We start from the raw sequence: 21,389 nt of genomic DNA, 5'->3' as shown, positions 1-21,389 counted from the left end.
GTTATATTTTGAGTGGCAGATATTTTGTTTCATGTTCAAGAAAATTAAGAATAAATTGTTTTTCATGTGCTATCAGATTATCTCAGTACCAATATAACCTAAATTTTTTTTTAATTTGTAGAAATTTTTTGTTTGTTTATTATTAATTCACTATTCTCTGAACTAGCTTTAAAGATGTATTATTTTAGAAAATTAAAAAAAGATTTTTTTTTTCATTCTTTTCGGTTACCTGAAGGGATATTTCCACACATTTGTTTGATTCCTTGTCAAAGTGAATTCTTTGGGCTTGCATATTAAGTCATTCTAAATAAACAATGATAAAATGCTATTTCTTTTATAAATCTGAAAACCTTGTCCCTCCAGGCTTTTCGGTGTTGCCTTAGTCTTATCATACCTCAAATGATAATTATTCTGAGCCAATAATTTCATTAACGAACAAACATAGATAAGGGAAACCATGAGTCCAAGGCCTTTCCTTCAACTGTTCAAATTTGAAGATTTTATCAGTTGAGAGAAGAATGATTGCTTTGGAGGAAATGTATTCATTTCAACGTATTCTTAATGTGATTTTTATTTTTCAAAACTGTTTTGGCTATTAGGAAAATCTGGAGAAGATGGGACCTCGTGTTCTGGATTTGCAATTAGAGTTTGATGAACAGGCAGTGCTGATGGAGAATATAGTCTACCTGACCAACTCCCTGGAGGTACAAGGGGCCAGGGATTGTAACAACTAGTTCACTGTAGTAAATATAGTCCATTTTTGTTTTATATATATTTTTTTAATGTTTAATTTTGAGAGAGAGAGAGACAGAGTACAAGTGGGGGAGGGTCAGAGAGAGAGGGAGACACAGAATCGGAGCAGGCTCCAGGCACTGAACTGTTAGCACAGAGCCCGATGCAGGGCTCAAACTCACAGACCGAGAGATCATGACCTGAGCCAAAGTCGGATGCTTAACCAACTGAGCCACCCAGGCACCCCATCTTTTGTTTTATAATAAACCTTTTTATAAACATCTTCTGTGTTTAGTACCTTTGCCAAATATACCTGTCAAAAATATTTTTGGAGGGAGGAGAATGGATGGGTATAGAAGTTGCAGGAATTAAAAAATGATTGTGATCTTATTCCATTTCTCAGTTACTTTATTTTTAATTAATTAATTAATTTAAAAAAAAAATTTTTTAACGTTTATTTACTTTTGAGACAGAGAGAGACAGAGCATGAATGGGGGAGGGTCAGAGAGAGAGAGGGAGACACAGAATCTGAAACAGGCTCCAGGCTCTGAGCTGTCAGCACAGAGCCCAACACGGGGCTTGAACTCACGAACCGTGAGATCATGACCTGAGCCGAAGTCGGACGCTTAACCGACTGAGCCACCCAGGAGCCCCTATTTTTAATTTATTTATTTACTTATTGAGAGAGAGAGAGAGAGAAAGAGCAAGAGTGGGGGAGAGGCAGAGGAAGAGAGAGAAAATGCCAAGCAGGCTACACACTCAGTGCAGAGCCCGGTGTGGGGCTTGACCCCATGACCCCAGGATCGCAACTCCAGCTGAAATCAGTATTCGTTTGCTCAACTGATGGAACCTCCCAGGTGCCCCTATCAATTAATTTATACATAAAATACTAATTGTATGTGCCTGGTTTTTCCTCCCACAATTCTCCTTAAAAAAATGAGGGCAGACCTTATGTTTATATTTAAATGCTTTCAAAGTCTCTCATATTATGAGACACACTGAATTGCTTCTTTTTTTTCCTCTCTCCCATTAAGACCTCCAATTTACAGAATTGGCTTAATTAGAATCCTTTGTCCATGAGATAGTATCAAGGTCCATGCCTGGTCCTGTTTTGGATTGTTTTAAAGTTAATAATGTAATGAATATTCCTGAATTTACTCCTCAACTCAGGAACTAAGACACTACCAATAGCTTTCACCTAATTGTGAGTTTCTCCCCATTCCACCTTTCTGCCCCAGTCACTTCATATATAGTTTCTAAAAATGCTCTCTCTCAGACAACTTAGGCAGAAGGAAAGATAATTTGCCCTAGAAAACTGTGTTTGAGGACTCAAAAAAGTGCTTCTAGTGATAATGAAGACATTTGAGTTAAAACATGCAAGTGTAGATTTTGAATGAAATTGTTCCATGAAATATGGTAATAAAGTTATTTCTAAATAAGCACTTTATGTCATATAATTACAAATGAGTTAATAATTAATAATGGTAGTCATTTATTTTGTGCATATTTCTAAATGTTCATATACCTGGAGGTCAAAAAAGTTCTTGTATTTTTTTCATTGGGACAATGGGGACAGGTTATATTGAAGGTCATCTTATATTCAGGCATATACATTATACTACATTTCTGAGGTTTTCCAGAAACCTCTGTCTTTTATCCTGTTTTTCATTTTCTCTGATATAGCAGGTAGATGCTAGATTTCACTATAGAAAATGGTAAACATGACTGTCAATAATACCATGAGACATTTAGGAAGAGTTAAATAATTGATTATAGATTATAGATGTCATTTAATGTTTATTTGAAATTAATAAAGTCTAATGGTCTAATAATTAAAGACCATGTTCTTAAGAAAAAAATTTTTTTGATGGACATAAAAATGATTTAGTCTTTTTCTTTTATTTTTCTTTCTTTGTTTTTTTAATGTTTATTTATTTTAGAGAGAGAGTGTGAGCAGTGGAGGGGCAGAGAGAGAGGGAGACACAGAATCCCAAGCAGGCTCCAGGCTCTGAGCTGTCAGCACAGAGCCTGACTCCAGGCTGAAACTCACAAGCCATGAGATCATGACCTGAGCTGAAGTTGGACACTTAACTGACTGAGCCACCCAGGAGCCCCATAGTCTTTTGCGTTTGAAACAATGTTATCTGTGGGAGCATTTGATCCTGAGTTTCAGAGCGGTCTCTTAGTCCTGTCCTGTGCTTGGCTGGCTTCCTGAGGAATACACAGACCATTTCACGTTAAGTGGAGAAGCTAGTTTTCCTCTTTGGTGAAATGAGGTGATGATTAATTGCAGCCATATTAAGTGATACTAATGACTTTCATTTTCCCTCCTTGTATTTAGCTAGAACACATAGAAGTCAAGTTTGCCTCCGAAGCAGAAGATAAAATCAGGGAAGATTGCTGTCCTGGGAAACCACTTAATGTTTTTAGAACAGAAGTAAGTTGAAATGATTTCACTGAATCATTGTATTTTAGAGCTAGAAGAGACCTTAGATATTATATCCAAGCTCGTCATTGAAAGATGGAAGGAAATGAGGTGCAGAGATGCAAAGTGATTGCTTTGGTCTAAGCCACAGTTTGTTAGATATGAGGCTGGATTTGAGCTCTTCTAATTCCCTGGTTGATGCTGCGCTCACTTTCCTTCACTCTGCTCTTATGGGTGGCATCAGATGTTACATGTGGGTTTAAAAATCAAAATGTGATTTTCTTTTTTTTAAAATTAATTATTTTTTAAATTTACATGCAAGTTAGTTTATAGTGCAACAGTGATTTTAGGAGTAGATTCTTTACTGCCCTTTACCCATTTAGCCCATCCCCCCTCCCACAACCCCTCCAGCAACCCCTCTGTTTGTTCTCTGTATTTAAGAGTCTCTTATGTGTTTGTCTCCCTCCCTGTTTTTATATTATTTTTGATTCCCTTCCCTTATGTTCATCTGTTTTGTATCTTAAATTACTCATATGAGTAAAGCCATATGATAGCTGTCTTTCTCTGACTAATTTCGCTTAGCTAATACCCTCCAGTTCCATCCACGTAGTTGGAAATGGCAAGATTTCATTCTCTTTGATTGCTGAGTAATAACCATTGTATATATATAACTGTTAGGGTTAGGCGTAAGGCAGGGTAAAGATAGGAGTCAGAGGCTAAAAAATTTTAGCAGTCAAAGGCTTTATTTGGGAACTAAGGTCTCTGGCGGGCGAGGTTCCCTGACTCAGGGAGAGAGAGAGAGGAGTCAGGGAAGTCGCACCCAGGTGTGGTGGGGTGGGGTTTTTAAGCTGCAGCGGTTCCGGGTTTAGGTCCGGGTGGGCCTTTTTCGCATTAGGTCGTGCTGTCACTCGGTGATTGGTTGACCTCCAATTTGTTCTGGCAATTTTTCGTTGGGTTGAGCTGGCAAGATGGCCGTCCCCTCTACTGTGGTTCCAAGGACATCCTAACATACACCACATCTTCTTTATCCATTCATCCATTGATGAATATTGGGGCTCTTTCCATACTTTGGCTCTTGTTGATAGCATTGCTGTAAACATTGGGGTGCATGTGCCCTTCAAAATAGGATTTTCAAAACCTGATTTTTTTAACCTTTTTTTTCTTTTTCTTTATTTTATTAATTTTAATTCCAGTATAGTTAACATACAGTGTTATATTAGTTTCAGGAGTGCAATACAGTGATTCAATAATTCTGTACATTACTCAGTACTTGCCCTGATAAATGTACTCTTAATCCCCATCACCTATTTCAACCATCACCCCCAGCCACCTCCCCTCTGGTAGCCATCAGTTTGTTGTCTATAGTTAAGAGTCTCTTTTTGTGTTTGTCTCTTTTTGCTTTGTTCGTTTGTTTCGTTTCTTAAATTCCACATGTGAGTGCAATCAGTATGGTATTTCTCTGACCGACTTATTTCACTTAGCAGTATAATCCCTATATCTGTGCAAGTTGTTGCAAATGGCAAGATTTCATTCTCTTTTATGGCTGAGTAATAGTCCATTCTATATATATTTATATATTTCTATTTATACACACACACAGACACCCCACATCTTTATCTATTTATCAATTGATGGACATTTGGGCTGTTTCCATAATTTGGCTATTGTAAATAATGCTGAATAAACATATGGGTGTATGTATCCATTTAAATTAGTGTTTTCCTATTCTTTGTGTAAATACCCAGTAGTGGAATTACTGGATCATATGGTAGTTCTATTTTCAACTTTTTGAGGAACTTTCATGTTGTCTTCTAGAGTGACTGCAACAGTTTGCATTCCCACCAACAGTGCATGAGGGTCCCTTTTTCTCCATGTCCTTGCCAACACCTGTTGTTTCTTGTGTTGTTAATTTTTAGCCATTCTGACAGGTGTGAGGTGTTCTCATTGTGGTTTTGATTTGCATTTTCCTGATAATGAGTGATGTTGAGTGTCTTTCCATGTGTCTGTTGGCTATCTCTACATCTTCTTTGGAGAATGTCTGTTCACGTCTTCTGCCCATTAAAAAAAGTTTTTTTTTTTATGTTTATTTATTTTCAAGGGGAGGGGGGAGACCGAGACTGAGTGAGGGAGGGGCAGAGAGAGAAGGAGACACAGAATCCGAAAGCAGGCTGTCAGCATAGAGCCTGATGCAGGGCTCGAACTCATGAACTGTGAGATCATGACCTGAACCGAAGTCGGAAGCTTAACAGACCAGCCACCCAGGCTCTCCTGCCCATTTTTTAATTGGATTATTTGTGTTTTGGGTGTTGACTTGTGTCAGTACTTTACATATTTTAGATACTAACCCTTTATCGCATATGTAATTTGCAAATATCTTCTCCCATTCAGGAGGTTGCCTTTTAGTTTTGCTGTTTCCTTCTCTGTGCAGGAACTTTTTATTTTGATATAGTCCCAAGAGTTTATTTTTGCTTTTGTTTCCCCTGTCTCAGGAGACATACCTAGAAAAATATCGTTATGACCGATGTCAGAGAAAGTGCTGCCTCTGCTCTCTTCCAGGATTTTTATGCTTTTAAGTCTCACATTTAGGTCTTTAATCCATTTTGAGTTTATTTTTGTGTCAACACCTGACTTTTATTAAAAAATAAAGTGGAAATTGATATATAAGATTTTTTAAATAGTGAAAAGGAGCTTTCTTACTTTAGATGAGTCTTGGTTCGATAAGGTTATTTAAGATTTTTTAGCTTCTGGCATAAACCAGATTGATGAATCATCTTACATTATACTAGAAATAACTTTTTTTCCCTTAGTTTTTGGCCAGTATTGGTGAAGATAAGCAAGTTTTAGAGTTTTGGGAGATTCTGTTTATTTGCTCTCAATCCATTGCCTGGTAGAGTGCAACTGTGGGAGTCCATAAAATGCCCTACTTTTCTTGATAAGTATCCTGTTACTTTTACCACATTTAATTGAAAATGCAACAAAGAGAAAAAGCCTATTTGAAAGGATGAAGGCCTCATTACATTAAAAATATGTGGTTATTTATTTATTCATTTATTTATTTTAAAGGTTTTTTTCTTTTTTAAGTTTGTTTATTTATTTTGAGAGAGAGGGAGTAGGGGAGGGGCAGAGAGAGAGAGGGAGACAGAGCATCCCAAGCAGGCTCCGCACCATCAGTGCAGGGCCCGATATGGGGTTTGATCCTGTTAACCATGAAATCATGACCTGAATCAAAGTTGGACGATTACGTGACTGAGCCACCGAGGTGCCCCCTATTGTTGCTTTTTAAAGTGCAGTCCTTTTGGGGCGCCTGGGTGGCTCAGTCAGTTAAGCGGCCGACTTCGGCTCGGGTCATGATTTCGCGGTCTGCAAGTTCGAGCCCCGCGTCGGGCTCTGTGCTGACAGAGCCTGGAGCCTGTTTCAGATTCTGTGTCTTCCTCTCTCTGACCCTCCCCGTTTGTGCTCTGTCTCAAAAATAAATAAACGTTAAAAAAAAATTTTTTTTAAAGTGTAGTCCTTTGGCCCATTGGATAGGTACATGAAATAGAGTTCCCTTTACAAATATGTTTCTGTCAAGCTACTTTCAAGCGTTCCCTTAAGCTACTATGTCTTTAAGTTTTTCCTAAGACTCAGTTGACTTTTTCCACTTAAAATAATGAGCAAAGTCTTTGGCTATATAGCTTATATAATGTAGGAAATAGTATGGTATATGATGGGGTTTAATCCGGGCTCTGCTTCTTACTAGCTCTGTAACCTTGTTAATGTTTCTGGTTCTCAGCTCTTATCTGTGAAAAGAGGTTTTAAAGAACTACCTTTCAGCTTATAGGAATCATGTCTATAAAATGCTTAGTACAGTGCCTGGTACATAGTAGAAATTCAATAAATGATGGGAGTTGAAAAAAAGAGAAAATATAATTATTGTTCTCCATCATCGGTATTGATATATATAGTCAGTCATTTTCATCTAGGCATTTGGTTGTAAGCATGAGCTTTTGTACATCTTTTATTTCATATTTGAGTATCCCTTGGTCTTGATATTAGACTACCAGAATTAAATTTTTCATTGAGCATTAAAACTTTTATAGAGATTTTCCCTCCCTCAGCAGTATTCAAGTTTGATTTTGTAAAACAATCATTTTCTCTTTATTTTCCTAGCCTGGTGTGTCAGTTTCCTTAGTAAACCCCCAGCCATCCAATGGCCACTTCTCAACCAAAATTGAAATCAGGCAAGGAGATAACCGCGATTCCATAATCAGGCGTTTAATGAAAATGGACCGAGGAATCAAAGGTAAATGGTTTTCCTGAAATGCACATTTGGCAGTAGTTTGCAGACATGAGTTTTTTTTTTTTTTTTAAATGTTTTTTAATGTTTATTTATTTTTGAGAAAGAGAGAGAGAGAGACAGAGCATGAGTGGGGGAGGGGCAGAGAGAGAGGGAGACACAGAATCTGAAGCAGGCTCCAGGCTCTGAGCTGTCAGCACAGAGCCTGACACGGGGCTTGAGCCCACGAACTGCGAGATCATGACCTGAGCCGAAGTCGGGCACTTGACAGACTGAGCCACCCAGGCGCCCCTGGACATGATGAGTTCTAAGCAGAGGGAAGAAAGGAGCATCTGGTCTGCTGAGGGACAGCAGTGGCATGTTATGCAAAGAGTATTGGGCTCAAAATCAGGAAGCCTCTATTCTCTTTGGGATGTTGTGGCTATGCAGCTTGGTGACTTGGCCATGTCACTTAAACTCTAAACTGACCTCTTTTTTAGTAAAAAGAGGACAGTTGGATTAGATAGTTTTCCAAGACTCCGCCTAGCTTTAAAATTGTAGCAAGCAATTTCCTTCTCTTAAAGGTTTTCAGACGGAAGGTGTACATACACGTAATATTTCAAATTAACCTGCTTACTAGGTCTGTTCCTGGGGAAGGAAGAGAAACAGAGTGAAACTTATTGAGCATCTTCCATGTATTAGCCATTTAATCCTTTTACTGCCCTAGAATGTAGAGGGTATTATTATTCCCCTTTTGCAGATGATGAGATGGAGTTCCGAAAGGCTAAATAACTTGCAGTTTCATTAAGGTAGTATCCTTGAGTTGGAATCCAAACTCAGGTCTGTTTGACTCCATAGCTTGTATTCTTTCTTCTAAACAATATGCTTCCAGTTAAAATATGTAATTAATCTTAATTTCTTACCAAGATTAAGTCTAGATCTTCTATGATTAGATTTAATATAATAATTTACAGCTTCTTGTTCTATCACTCAGCCACGTTTAAGGGGGAGCAGTGTGAAGGGAGTTAGTGTGTCTTTCCATTATTTTTCTTCTAAATTATAAAGACAAATTAATCTCCAGATTCCCTATTTTGCATTCTCACTCTCTCTTCTTGATGGCAATCAAGAGTTGATTGGGTTACATTCTATCAGTATAGAAATTTTCTGAAAAGATTTCGAAATCTAAGACAGTGACCTAATTTATGGAACGATATTCAGGTCAGCCATATCACATTTACATAGAAGACTTAAAATAGCTGTTTGGAATTCATCCTACACGTATTTTTTGTTCTTTTGAGGTCATTCGTTCATCTTCTGTGGACATTTCTTGAGAGACTATGAGTAGAGTGTATGCAGTATACATGTGGTGGCTCGTGTGTGTGTACCTGGGGCTTTGAGGAGCCCACAGAGTGCTGCTCGTTAGGCGGCTGTGTCTAGTGAAGGAGCAGGGTGCGAAGCTATTCACATACATGATCATAACCTAAGGACGAACTGCTGCATACCATAACGGAGGTGTAGATAAAGTTTATAGCACAGAAAGCAGTGAGATTATTTCCAGCCCTGGTGATCAGGGATGAATTTACAGAGAAAACACTGTTTGGATGGGACCTTGGAAGTTACATCCAAGAGGGCGAGGGGAAAGGGCATGCCAGCAGGAGGGAAACACTAATGTCTGCCTGTATAGCAGCAGCGTGTTAGGGCTAGGGAGTTTTCATTTGTAAACATTTAAAAAAATTGTGGTGAAATATCCATAACATAAAATTGGCTGTTTTTGTGCTTTTTGAACGTACAGTTCAGTGGCATCAAGTTTACTTACATTGCTGTGCAACCGTCACACTGTTCATCTCCAGAACTTTTCCATCATCCACACTGACACCCTGTACCTGTTAAACAGGAACTCCCCGTTCTACCTCTCTCTACTTCTTGGTAACCACTGCTGCCCTGTCTCTTTGCATTCGACCGTTGTAGGTACCTTGTAGAAGTGGGATCCTACAACGGTGTGAAGAGATGGTTTATTTCCCTTAGCAAAATGTCAGGGATCGTTCATGTTGTTACAGACATTTATCACATTCCCTCAGTAAACCAGGCAGTGCCATCCTTAGAACTCACGGGCCACAAAATGCAGAACTTGAAAACTGTGCGATGTTAACGTCTTGGGAGCCTTCCTGTGGCCTTCCATTTGGCTGTTTTGTGTTGCATATATTCAGTCACGAGAAGATTTGGGGAAAGGCAGAACTCTTACCTTTGAAGAATAATATGGTGGCATTTAAAGAAAATAGCTGTGGGGACCCACGCGATAGGATTACTCTGAAGTTGTACTGTGTGAGAGGATGTATTCCTCTATTGAACATTGTGTTTTGTAATGTTAAAATTGCCTCCCTTTAAAATATGCTCAGATACAGGGCTGACTAGTTTCTTCAGCATTGTGCTGAAACGTGTTTTCTATATCTTGCTTCTCGCTGGGCCTCTGGCATGATTCTTATATCCTTTGTCATACTGGCTGTGAATAATATTATCATAAAGTACTTTAAGTTTGATGTTTGTAGCTGCTGTGAATTTTTGAAAATGGATAGAAACGTTAGGGTGGAGTTAGAAATGGATATTCCTTCAAGTATCTGCAGAAGAGCTCTAACCTTGAGACTTTTCCAGGAGCCCTCAGGATGCTTTGATACCCAAAGGAGCTGAGTATATTGAGTGTATGAGATGGGAAGGGAGTGAAATTCAATAACGTATTTCTCACTCTGCTGCATAGCCAGTAAGTTGTCCAATTAGTGCCAATTGCATTGAGGGTGATTATAATCTAGGTCCAGGAAGAACTGGAGTAAAACCATCATTTCTGTCCACAAAGGCCACTGAGCAACTATTTGAGGATAATGACTTTAAATCACTCCCAGCCCATGCCCCATATGAACTGATACCATGGAGGTGAAAGGCTCCATTTCACATTATCAGTCCCTAGGGACTTTCAATCACTCTCATCTTTTCTCTAAGTGCCTTAATTCTTGTGTAGTTGCAGACTTAAATTTCTACATTTGCAGTGACCAGAGAGGTCTGGGATAAGAAAAGATAGTAAAATCGCTCCAAGAATTATTGGCAGTAATGAGCTGCATGGTGAAACATCAAAGCAAATAATGTTTTGTCACTTAGATGCCGGATTGAGTATTAAGGTTTCTTTGAAATAGTTTGATTCAGAATTGCTTGGAATGATAAGGGAGGTCTGTTTCAGAGAGGAAGAGAGAGAGAGAGAGAAGGAGGAGGAGGAGGAGGAGGAGGAGGAGGAGGAGGAGGAGGAGGAGGATAGTGAAGGGCGGGGGAGAGGGAAAAAGTGAGAGCGAGAGGTGGGGGTGCAGACCTACAGTATTTCATGTATTTTATGCCTCATGCATAAAACCTGCTGGTAGAACTTCTCACCACATCCGTAGCAAAATATTTAGTATCAATGTGCATGTTGAATTGTAATAGCTGTTAAGATAAATTGTACTCTCTCCCCCAAATAGGACTTGCAGGCAGGGTTTGCCTTCATGGTAGTCTGAGGTAATTGTTCTGTAAGCTTCACTCTCCCTATGCTAAACTTGCCTCCTTTCAGTCTTTGTCTCCCAAAGAAAACATAATGCCTGGATAACTTGTACTCCTGGCATAGCCACCAGCTGCATTAATGTCTGCTTTTATCTCTTATCCCTCTCATGCTAAGCTTCATACTCTCAAGGCAACATGAGAGAGTGTAGCTCTCAGACCACCTAGCAATCTGCTTTAGAGAGGGGTAGGAAGTAAATCAGAAAATATCTTCTATTTCTGTTGATCGGGTTAAGTATAACTAGCCATGCTACACTTAGAATGAGATATAAATGCACAATCAGCATTTGTAGTCATTTGTGATGTTTTCCCACTATATAAAATAAAAGCATTTGATGTTGGGACATCTCAGAATTGCTGAAATAAATTTTTTTTCAGGCTCAGTTGTTGGCAGGATTTTTGGATCATAAATTTGTTCGAGGGACAAGTGCGTTCTTTGCCAGGAGCCATCTTATCAGCTTGCATAAGAGCAGATCAGGAAAATCGCAAGCAGGGTAGGGCTGGAGCTCATCCAGAAGCTCAAACCTCTGAGAGCTGTGCCCTTTCCCCTGTCCTTCCCCGTCTCTCCTTGTCTCTCATCAGCTTGGTAATACAAACACTTTTCATCCTTTGAGCAAAACAAGAAACTGGTAATGCTATTTCTTAGAGTGGTAATTCTTCCTCTAAAAGTATCTTTCCAAAAAAGCTACAACACTTGCAGTTTTAATGTATCCCAGGAGCAAGACAAGAAAGAGAAATAAGTTTTGGACTGATTGATATTTTGAAAAATGGTTAATTGAAGCATATAAAAAGTGATTTGAGAAACCGTATAGGATAGTGCTCAAAAATATACTCCATCCTTCCTCTTGGTTTATAGTTCGAGGAGATGTGTTATGTAGAATCTCTGTATCTCTGAATCTTTGCTCTGAGTAGAAGCTGACAGGATGGAGATGTGTTAGATTTAGCTTGGCTTTCTGAGATGGAGTCTTATTTAATAATCTCATGCAAATATCTTTTAGGTAAACAACCAATGTGTTTAAAACATGAATTGTCAGGTTTAGGCATGGGTTTGAGTCAGTGACTGTAATTAAATGCTCAAATTGATTTTCTTTTTTTTTTTTTTTTTTTTTTTTTTGCTGTAGACCTTTCTAAAGTGAAGCTGATGAGATTTGATGATCCACTCTTGGGGCCTCGGCGAGTTCCTGTCCTGGGAAAAGAGCACACTGGGAAGACCCCCATTTCTGAGCATGCTGTTTTCCACGTGGACCTCATGAGCAAGAAAATTCATCTCACTGAAAATGGGCTAGGGGCAGATATTGGTGATACAATTGTTTATTTGGTTCATTAAACTCATGCAAATTGGAGATATATCCTGGTTTCTGGAGATATGACTATTCTGTGTCTACAGATTGGCTATGAGAACCTAAGACTGAACCTTGATAGACTCCATTTCTAATGATCAAATTCTGCATGTATTCATAATTACACCAAGTCATCTTGGGTTCCTAGACCTAATAAATTATTTTTTTCCTCCTTGGGACTTCTGAGAGAAGTAGTTTGTATCATTTTTTTATTTTTTATTTTTTTATTTTTTGGTCTTTTAACAAATTACTGCTATTTCCTAGAAGCTTCCTTTTTTAAGTTTATTTATTTATTTTGAGAGACAGAGACAGAGACAGAGAGCAACTGGGAGAGGGGCTGAGAGAGGGAGAGAGAGAATCCCAAGCAGGCTCCACACTTTCAGTGCAAAGCCTGGTGTGACTCACCAACTGTGAGCTCATGACCTGCGCTGAGACCAAGAGTCAGACGCTTAAGCAGCTGAACCACCCGGGTGCCCCCAGAAACTTCTAGTCTTTCAGATTAACACAAAAGTGTCAGTATGTTTCTTTCATGAAGGGTGCTTTATCTAGCAACTTTTCATATTATATCCATTATGGAGTTAGCGGTAAAGAGAAAAGTGAATTAGCTTGTTTTACTGTTTTAAAAAAAACAGAACTCATGATGATTTAAAAAAACACATGAGAATATTTTGACTTAATTATGATCACTAAGTATTTTGTATAAAGAATAAATAGGTCTTGTATTTATAAGGATTTTTTTTAACTTTAATATATTTGATTAACCACCAATAATATTTTTTTCAAGGCTAATATCAATGGTTTAGAAGCAGTTTATGTAACCATCTACACTAAATTTAGGTATTTTAATATTTATTTTTTTAAGTAGGCTCCACGCCCAGCACAGAAACCAATGTGGGGCTTGACCTCACAACCCTGAGATCAACACCTGAGCTGATATCAAGAGTCAGACATTTAACTGACTGAGCCACGCAGGTGCCCCGAAATTTAGGCATTTTAAGAAGGATTTTCCCCCAGAAATCTTCATTTATCAAATTTGTCTCAAGTCCAATTGTGTTTAAAGATCATGCCCACTGTATTGCAGATTTATTCCTTTATTCTCGCTGGAATGTCTTGATGATATTGTCTGTGCCGTTCCTTGTCATATGAGGAAAAAATATTAGGTATTGAATGACATTGGAGAAAAACATTTCCATTTCTTGAAGGGCTCAATTTGTGCAGAGACCAATTCTGATAACCCTAAGAAACCTGAATTCTAATCTTCAGGATATGTCAAGAGATTTTACTGAACTTCTTTATTTTGCAACATTTTGACATCACTGGGCCAAAATGAATGCTGTGTCATAGAGTCATTGAAGTAAGTCATAGAGTGTTAGAACTGAAAGATCCCTCAGAGATCAAGTGTAAGTCATTATTTATCTGCTGAAGCCCGGCAGCATAGCCTGGCAGGTAAGCTTACATACTGTCAAGCTAGATAAACCAGGTTAGTTTTCCAGTTTTTCCATTTGCTTCTTGGGGATCTTGTCCAGTTACTCAGCCTCAGTTTCCTCATCTGTAAAATGGAAGTAATAATGTGTCTACTTTCTAGTCTTATTGTGAGATATTTAGATGAAACAATCTTAGAAAATCCTGTATATAGCATAGTAACTGGCGAGTGGTAAGCCTTCAGTAGGTGTTACTTATTAATAATTAATTTAAAAAAAGCCCCAGGATATATTGGCTTAAGATTACTCTCAGCTATAATCATGTCCTTAGTATTGGTTTCTGTGAGGCCACCATCGTGTTGTTTGTCCTCCTTTAGATTCTTTTGCTGCTCTCAATCTGCACAACCTTGATTATTCCCCAAGAAATTATTCCTCAAGTAATCTTTCCTGGTGCCTAAATACAAACTCACTTATGTTTAACTTAACTTACAGGCAAATTAAACTATATGTGCTTGGCAAAAAATCAAAAAGCAAATGAGGAAGGAAAATAATTTTACTATTGTGCATGATTATGCCTATTTTATAAAATGAGCCTGTGAACTTGTGTTGCCTTGGATTAAGTGTGAGTTGGGATTCATGGACCCTCTGTTCCTGCAAGTTCATTTCCTTGGTCTCTCTTAGAATGAACATCTTGCTGGGCTGAACATGCTTCTTGTGTTTAAAGATATCTAAGTTTCATACAAGGAAGCCTTTAAGCATAAGCCCATTGCATCACCTGGTGCTCCACTGAAGGAACAGCAATTAGTTGAAATGCCAAAGTAAAAACAGGTTGCTTTGGGCTAATGGCATTGATAGGAAATTGATACCTTCCTAAAGGATTTTAATTCTTTTTAAGTTGTGAAATATGCCCAGACACAAAAACTGAATAACGATAAGAAATATTTCACATACACACAAAATATTAAAAACATTAAAAGTTAAATTCACAAAAATATTAGCAACAGCAAACCGATCTGCCAATAGATCAAAAACCTATATAATCACCACTCAAAGAACGGCACAATGCTGGCACTTCAGAAGCCTACCTAGTGCCTTCTCGTGGAAAGACAAGCTTGCGTCCCGTTCAGTATACAATCGTTTCTATACATGTTCTATGTGAACCTGAAAACAGTGTCTATTCTGCAGTTATAGAGTTCTGTATATGTCCTTCAGGTCATAGTTGCAGACTGAACTGTTCAAATGTGTACCCTACAGTTTTCTTGCTTTGTTTTTGAGAGGTGTACTAAAATCTACCAAGATCATGGATTTACATTTTTCTCCTTACAGTTCACATAGTTTTCGTTTCATATATTTTGATGCTGTGTCATTAGGTGTGTATCAATTTAAATTGTTATCTTCCTGGTAAATTGGCCTTTTTCCTTTTTTAAAAAAATGTTTATTTTTTTTGAGAGAGAGGGAGAGAGAGCACCAGAGAGTGCGTGTACAAGTGGGGGAGGGGCAGAGAGTGAAGAGACAGCTGCCAGCACAGACCCCAGTCTGGGGCTTGATCTCATGAACTGTGAAATCATGACCTGCACCAAAACCAAGAGTCACATGCTTAACCAGCTGAGCCACCCAAGCACCCCAAACTTTTAGGAAGTGTTCCTCTGGTTTTAGAAGTTTTTTGCCTAAAGGCTATGATATTATCATAATAACATCAGTTCCCTTTTGGTTAGTGTTCCAGTGGAATATCTTTCTCCATCCTTTTAACCTTCTGTAGCTTTATTTTATTTTAACATTTTATTTTGACAAATTTTAAACATACAGAAAAGTGGAAAGATTGACCAACAAGTAGCCATATACCTGTTACCTAGATTTACCAGTTGCTAACATTTTGCCACCTTTGCTTTCTCTCTCTCTCTACATATGCAGTTTTTAAAGTTTATTTATTTATTTTGAGAGAGACAGAGAGCATGAGCAGGGGAAGGGCAAAGAGATAGAAATAGAATCCCAAGCAGGCTCCACTCTGTCAGCACTGAGCCCAGTGCAGGGCTTGAACTCATGAGACATGAGACCACGACCCGAGGGAAAATCAGCAGCTAGATGCTTAACCGACTGAGCCACCCAGGTGCTCCTCTACGCATTTTTATTTATTTATTTTTTATTAAAAAAAAATTTTTTTTTAATGTTTATTTATTTTTGAGACAGAGCATGAATGGGGGAGGGTCACAGAGAGGGAGACACAGAATCAGAAGCAGGCTCCAGGCTCCAAGCTGTCAGCACAGAGCGTGACATGGGGCTTGAACTCACAGACCGCGAGATCATGACCTGAGCCGAAGTCAGATGCTTAACCGACTGAGCCACCCAGGCGTCCCTAAATATGCATTTTTATATAAAGCTTTTATTTTGGGATACTTTTAGATTTACAGAAAAGTTACATCTATTAAACAGAGTGTTCCTGCACACGCTTCAGTTTCTTCTCATGTTAACAGACATCTCATATAATAACCTTGGTTCTGTTGTCAGAGGTGAATAGTTAGCATTGGTATTTTACTATTAACTACATTATAGGCTTTATTTGGATTTCAGCAGTTTTTCGACTGATATCATTTTGCTATTATAGGATCCAACCCAGGATACCATTTTGCATTTAGAATATACTTTTAAAAAATTCTGAACCATTTGACGCTAAGTTGCACACACCATGACACTTTACTTTTCGATACTTTAGCACATAACTCCTAAGAACTAAGACAGTCTCCTGTATAATCACTATATATACACACACATGCATATATTTTGCTCAAGAAATTTAACGTGATGCAATAATGTTAGGTAATAAGCTTTCTTAATAAAAATGAAGTAATAAAATTTCCCGATAACTCATTAATAATTTTTTTAAAACTCTTAGGATCTAATTAAAGATCAAGCATTACATTTTGTGATCATGTCTCTTGACCTCCTTCAAACTAAGAAAATTTCTCAGCTTTTCTTCTTTGGTCTTTCATGACTAGCATATTTGAAGACTGTGGCAGTTATCAGTACTTTGTCTCACAATCTGGATTTGACTATTTTCTCATTATTAGATTCAGATTTAAAATTTTTGGCAAGACCGACTACATGGGTGACATTTCCCATTGTATCACATCAGGATGGCTATATTGATACATTGGTGTGTTTCCATTACTGGTTAAAGTGGTGTTTTCAGGTTTCTCCATTGAAAAGATCCCTTTTCTTTTTTATAATGAGTAAGGTGATATTTTGAGACTTACATGAATATCCTGTTTACCTGCAAACTTGCATGGAATGGTAGCATTCATTGGTCATGTTTTCTGCCATTTATTATTACATTGGTAGTTGTAATAAGTTGATTCTTTTTTTTTTTGTTTAATGTTTACTTATTTTGACAAGGAGAGAGAGGGAGAGGGAGAGAGAATACAAACAGGGGAGGGGCAGAGAGAGAGAAAGAGAGAATCCCAAGCAGGCTGTGTACTGTCAGTGCAGAGCCTGATGCTGGGCTCGATCTTGAGATCATGACCTGAGCTGAAATGAAGAGTCAGACGCTTAACCAACGGAGCCACCCAGGCACCCCAGTAAGGTGAGTACTTAATTTTACCATTTCTTTTACATTTATTAGATATTGTTCTTCTGTGAAGAAGAGTCTTCCCTTTTGCTCTCAATTTTTTTCTTTCATCATTCTTTTCAAATCACTATGTACTGATGGACTCTTTCTGTTCATATATGCTGTAATCTCAATACATTTACTCATTTCAGAATTACCAGTCCAATAACCACTGTTGACAACACATCTACTAAGTAGAGGTCAGGTTTTTTTGAGTAAGTAAAATAGAAGGTTCGAAAAGTCAAAACTTGATCCACTTAGAGAATTTTTACTCTGGTTGAACCATATTCCCAGCTAACCATTCTCATTAGTTTCTGCATTGTCTTTCCTGTGTTTCTTTTTCCAAAAATAAGCACGTGTTCATATGTACTTTTTAAAAACTGTGGTAGAGTTGACACACAATGTTACACTGGTTTTAGGTGTATAATAGAGTGATTCAGCAAGTCTTTATGTTAGGCTCTGCTCACAAATGTAGCTACTGTCCCTGACCATACAACACTGTTACAGTCCCACTGACTGCCTTCCCTATGCTGTGCCTTTCATTCCCATAATGCATTCATTCCATAACTGGAAGCCTGCACCTCCCACTCCCCTCCATCCACTTTGCCCACCCCCCCAATCCTTTTCCCTCCGGCAACCACCAGTTTGTCCTCTCCGTATATGTACTTTATTTTCTCTTTTCTCATGCAAAAGCAGCATGTTATATATAAGTATTTTACACCTTGCATTTTTAAGTTAACATAGCTTGGATAGTTTTTCACTTCAGTTCATAGCGATCTTTTTCTTTCCTTCTCCTCCTCCCTTTCCTCTCTCCCCGCCTCTGTCTCCCCCTGACCTTGTGTCATACTATTGTAAAGGTGTACCACAATTTATTCAACTAATCTATGGTTGGGCGTTTAGATTGTTTCTAAGCTTTTGCTATTTTATAGACTTTGTATAGAATTATATAGTGAGTAACTTTGAGAATACATAGTAGTTTTATATTTGTGGAGGTCTACCTTTTTTTTTTTTTTTTTAAGATTTTATTTTTAAGTAATCTCTTCACCCAACGTTAGGCTCAAACTCAACCCCGAGATCAAGAGTTGCACACTTCACCGACTGAGCCAGCCAGGTGCCCTTATGGAGGGATATCTTAAGAGTAGCTTTCTAGGGGCGTCTGGGTGGCTTGTTAGCCTCTGACTCTTGATTTTGGCTCAGGTCATGATCTCAAGTTTCATGAGAACTAGCCCCATGTTGGGCTCTATGTTGACAGCACAGAGCCTGCTTGCGATTCTCTTTCTCCCTCTCCCTCTGCCCTCCCCCCTCTCAAAATAAATAAATGAACTTAAAAAAATGTCTGTTTAAGAGTAAATTTCTAGAAGTGAGCTTGTAAGTCCAAGGGTAAATGCATATATAGTTTTGTTAGCCTATAATCCGGGCAAAAAGGCATTTTAGGCAGAAGTTACAGCAGGTATAAAGGCTCTGAGGCAGGGGCATGTAGCTGCTGTGCTGAGGGAATAGGCAGAGTCCCCATGAAGCAACAGGGATGAAAAGTGACCTGCTGAAGATCTTTGCACCAGTGGCAGAGCTCAACTGGGGCCCTGGCTTCCATATAGTCAGTCCATTGCAACACACTTATTTTGTTGGTTTGTTTTTTTAATGTTTGTTTATTTTTGAGAGAGAGACCAAGAGAGAGCAGAGGAGGGGCAGAGAGTGGCAGACACAGAATCCAAAGCAGGCTCCAGGCTGTGAGCTGTCAGCACAGAGCCTGACGTGGGGCTCAAACCCACAGACCCCGAGATCATGACCTGAGCTGAAGTTGGACGCTGAACCGACTGAGCCACCCAGGTGCCCTGCAATGCACTTACTAAACAAAGAACACATGCGTGCAAAACAGGAATGTATTTGACCAGAGCCCGTGTTGTCAGGGCTATCAGGGAAGAGTGGAGAGAAGTTTATATGGACCAGAGTCCAGTAAGACTCCAGAGATGAGGCAGAACATAATGTTTAAGATTGGAGTAACAGTTGAAGCAGAGCAGGGCCATATTCCTAACTTTTAGAACTAGGTGTGGATAAGGGCTTGGAGGTAATGCCAAGAGTGGAATCTTTATCTGAGAGGAATGAGAAGAAAACTGGAAACAGGTGAGTAAACTGGGCCGTACTATAAAGACTTTCAGATTCCAGGATGAAATTTGAAGCTGATTTGTCTGGAGAATTACTGCCACTTTTTGATGTGTGGATGAGGTGATAAGTGTCTTCTCTAGTTTGTGGTCGTTTTGTCCATCTCTTTTCACCGTGAAACATTCATTCATTTAGTTGTAATGATTATTTAGGAGACATCTATGTGCCTGGCTCTGGTAGGGTCTCATTATTAGCTGATACTTCGTCACATTGTTTTCTCTCCTTGATGTATTTGGACGTAATTTCACATCAGGGGTGCCTGGGTGGTTCAGTCAGTTAAACGTCCAACTCTTGATTTTGGCTCAGGCCATGATCTCACGGTTCTGAGATCGAGCCCGTGTCAACATGGAGGCTGCTTGGGATTGTCTCTCTCCCAGCTCTCCCCTCTCTCTCCCCTTCCCCTGTTCTCTCCTTCTCTCAAAATAAATTAAAAAAAGGAAAAAAAAAAAAAGACTCAGAGGCCACCTAAGACTTGCAGCATCAATTAAGTTTTCTAATTGCCCACTATTAGGCTTACAGCTCGATTGGTTATAAGGTGGGAACACCTTCTTTAACTTCCAAAAAAAAAAAAAAACCCAACAGGCTAGGACGTGATCCTTGCTCCTAAGGGCTTAAGGAATGTACTGCATTTTCACTTTGGAGGAGCAGGTGGTATTTGTTCTTCTGTCCCTCATTCTCCTTATCCTGGGTCCTGTTTAGAGCTGTCCTGTGCAGTAGTTGAGCTACTAACCACGTGTGTCTAGAGTACTTGGAAGGTTGCTGGTCTGAACTGAGGTGTGCTGTAAAAGTGTAGAACATGCTTTTCATTTCACAGACTTAGTATGACAAAGAGAATATAAAATGTCTCTGTAATAATTTCCTTTGATATCAATTACATGCTGAGACAATGCTTTGGGTAAATTGTGTTAAAAATACATTAAGGGACGCCTGGGTGGCTCAGTCAGTTAAGCGTCCGACTCTGGGTTTCAGCTCAGGTCATGATCTTGCAGTTGGTGAGATCAAGCTCCAGGTCGGGCTCTGCCCTGACCGCATGGAACCTATTTGGGATTCTGTCTCCCTCTCTCTGCCCCTCCCCTGCTCGTGCTGTCCCTCTCTAAATAAATAAACTTAAAAATACATTGAAATTAATTTCATATTTTTTGTTTTTACTTTTTTAAAAATATGGCTACTAAGAAATGTAAAATTGCGTATGTGGCTTGCATTATATTTCTATTGGAGAGTGTGGTCTAGTAACTTGATGAAATTTAAGGTAAACATTACATCATATTGCATCATATCAAGTGGTACATAGGATGAGCTTGTTCCACTCTTAGTAATACTAAATTTGGTATTTTTCCAAACTCTCCATTATAAAGACACATTTTGATAACTTTCAGAACTTTCCATTTTAAAGGTATATATATTTTAAATCACTTCCAGAATTTTTGTTGTAATGATACTAAAAAAAAAAAAATAGCAACACTCAGAACTTTCCATTTTAAAGATAGATTTTGAGTATTTCTGGAACTCTCCAGTGTTAAGATATGTTATTTTCTTTTGCAATTAGAAATCTGTGGAGTGATATTTTGGCACCTTGGGAACATCCTGTTTCCATTCTTTTTTACCTAGTGGTTTTAGTACCCCTTGAAGATCCTTTCCTGAATAAGTTATGTTAGAAGCTGTTCAAAATGGTGTATTATTTCTTTTTCATAAACAGTTGTCATTCTTCTGTAAAGAACACTCCTTTTTCTTTTTTTCATTTTATTTTTTGGTGAATCAGTTATGTGGCATGTGGATTAGTCACTTCATATAATCGATGTTTGATTAGAAAAGTTAGGTACAAGTGAAATTTTTCTTTAATATAATTTATTGTCAAATTGGCTTACATACAACACCCAGTGCT

The 21,389-nt window shown here is 38.5% G+C and overlaps 1 protein-coding gene across 2 annotated transcripts in view; it reads left to right on the top strand.

Annotated features, from left to right (window-relative positions):
• The window catches only part of LARS1 (leucyl-tRNA synthetase 1), a 75,759-nt gene extending 63,255 nt beyond the window's left edge, over positions 1-12,504 (top strand). For both annotated transcript variants that reach the window (XM_030320745.2, XM_030320752.1), the window contains 4 exons: positions 600-704; positions 3,074-3,169; positions 7,307-7,439; positions 12,107-12,504. In XM_030320745.2, coding sequence (XP_030176605.1) covers positions 600-704; positions 3,074-3,169; positions 7,307-7,439; positions 12,107-12,312 — 540 coding nt within the window. In that variant the 3' untranslated portion in view covers positions 12,313-12,504. The remainder of the gene's footprint in view (positions 1-599; positions 705-3,073; positions 3,170-7,306; positions 7,440-12,106) is intronic.
• Positions 12,505-21,389: the final 8,885 nt, after the last annotated feature.

This window comes from Lynx canadensis, chromosome A1 (assembly GCF_007474595.2).
Source record: "Lynx canadensis isolate LIC74 chromosome A1, mLynCan4.pri.v2, whole genome shotgun sequence".
Taxonomy (NCBI): Eukaryota; Metazoa; Chordata; class Mammalia; order Carnivora; family Felidae; genus Lynx; species Lynx canadensis.
Note: the sequence above shows the minus strand (reverse complement) of the source record. Positions and strands in the feature narration are given on the sequence as shown.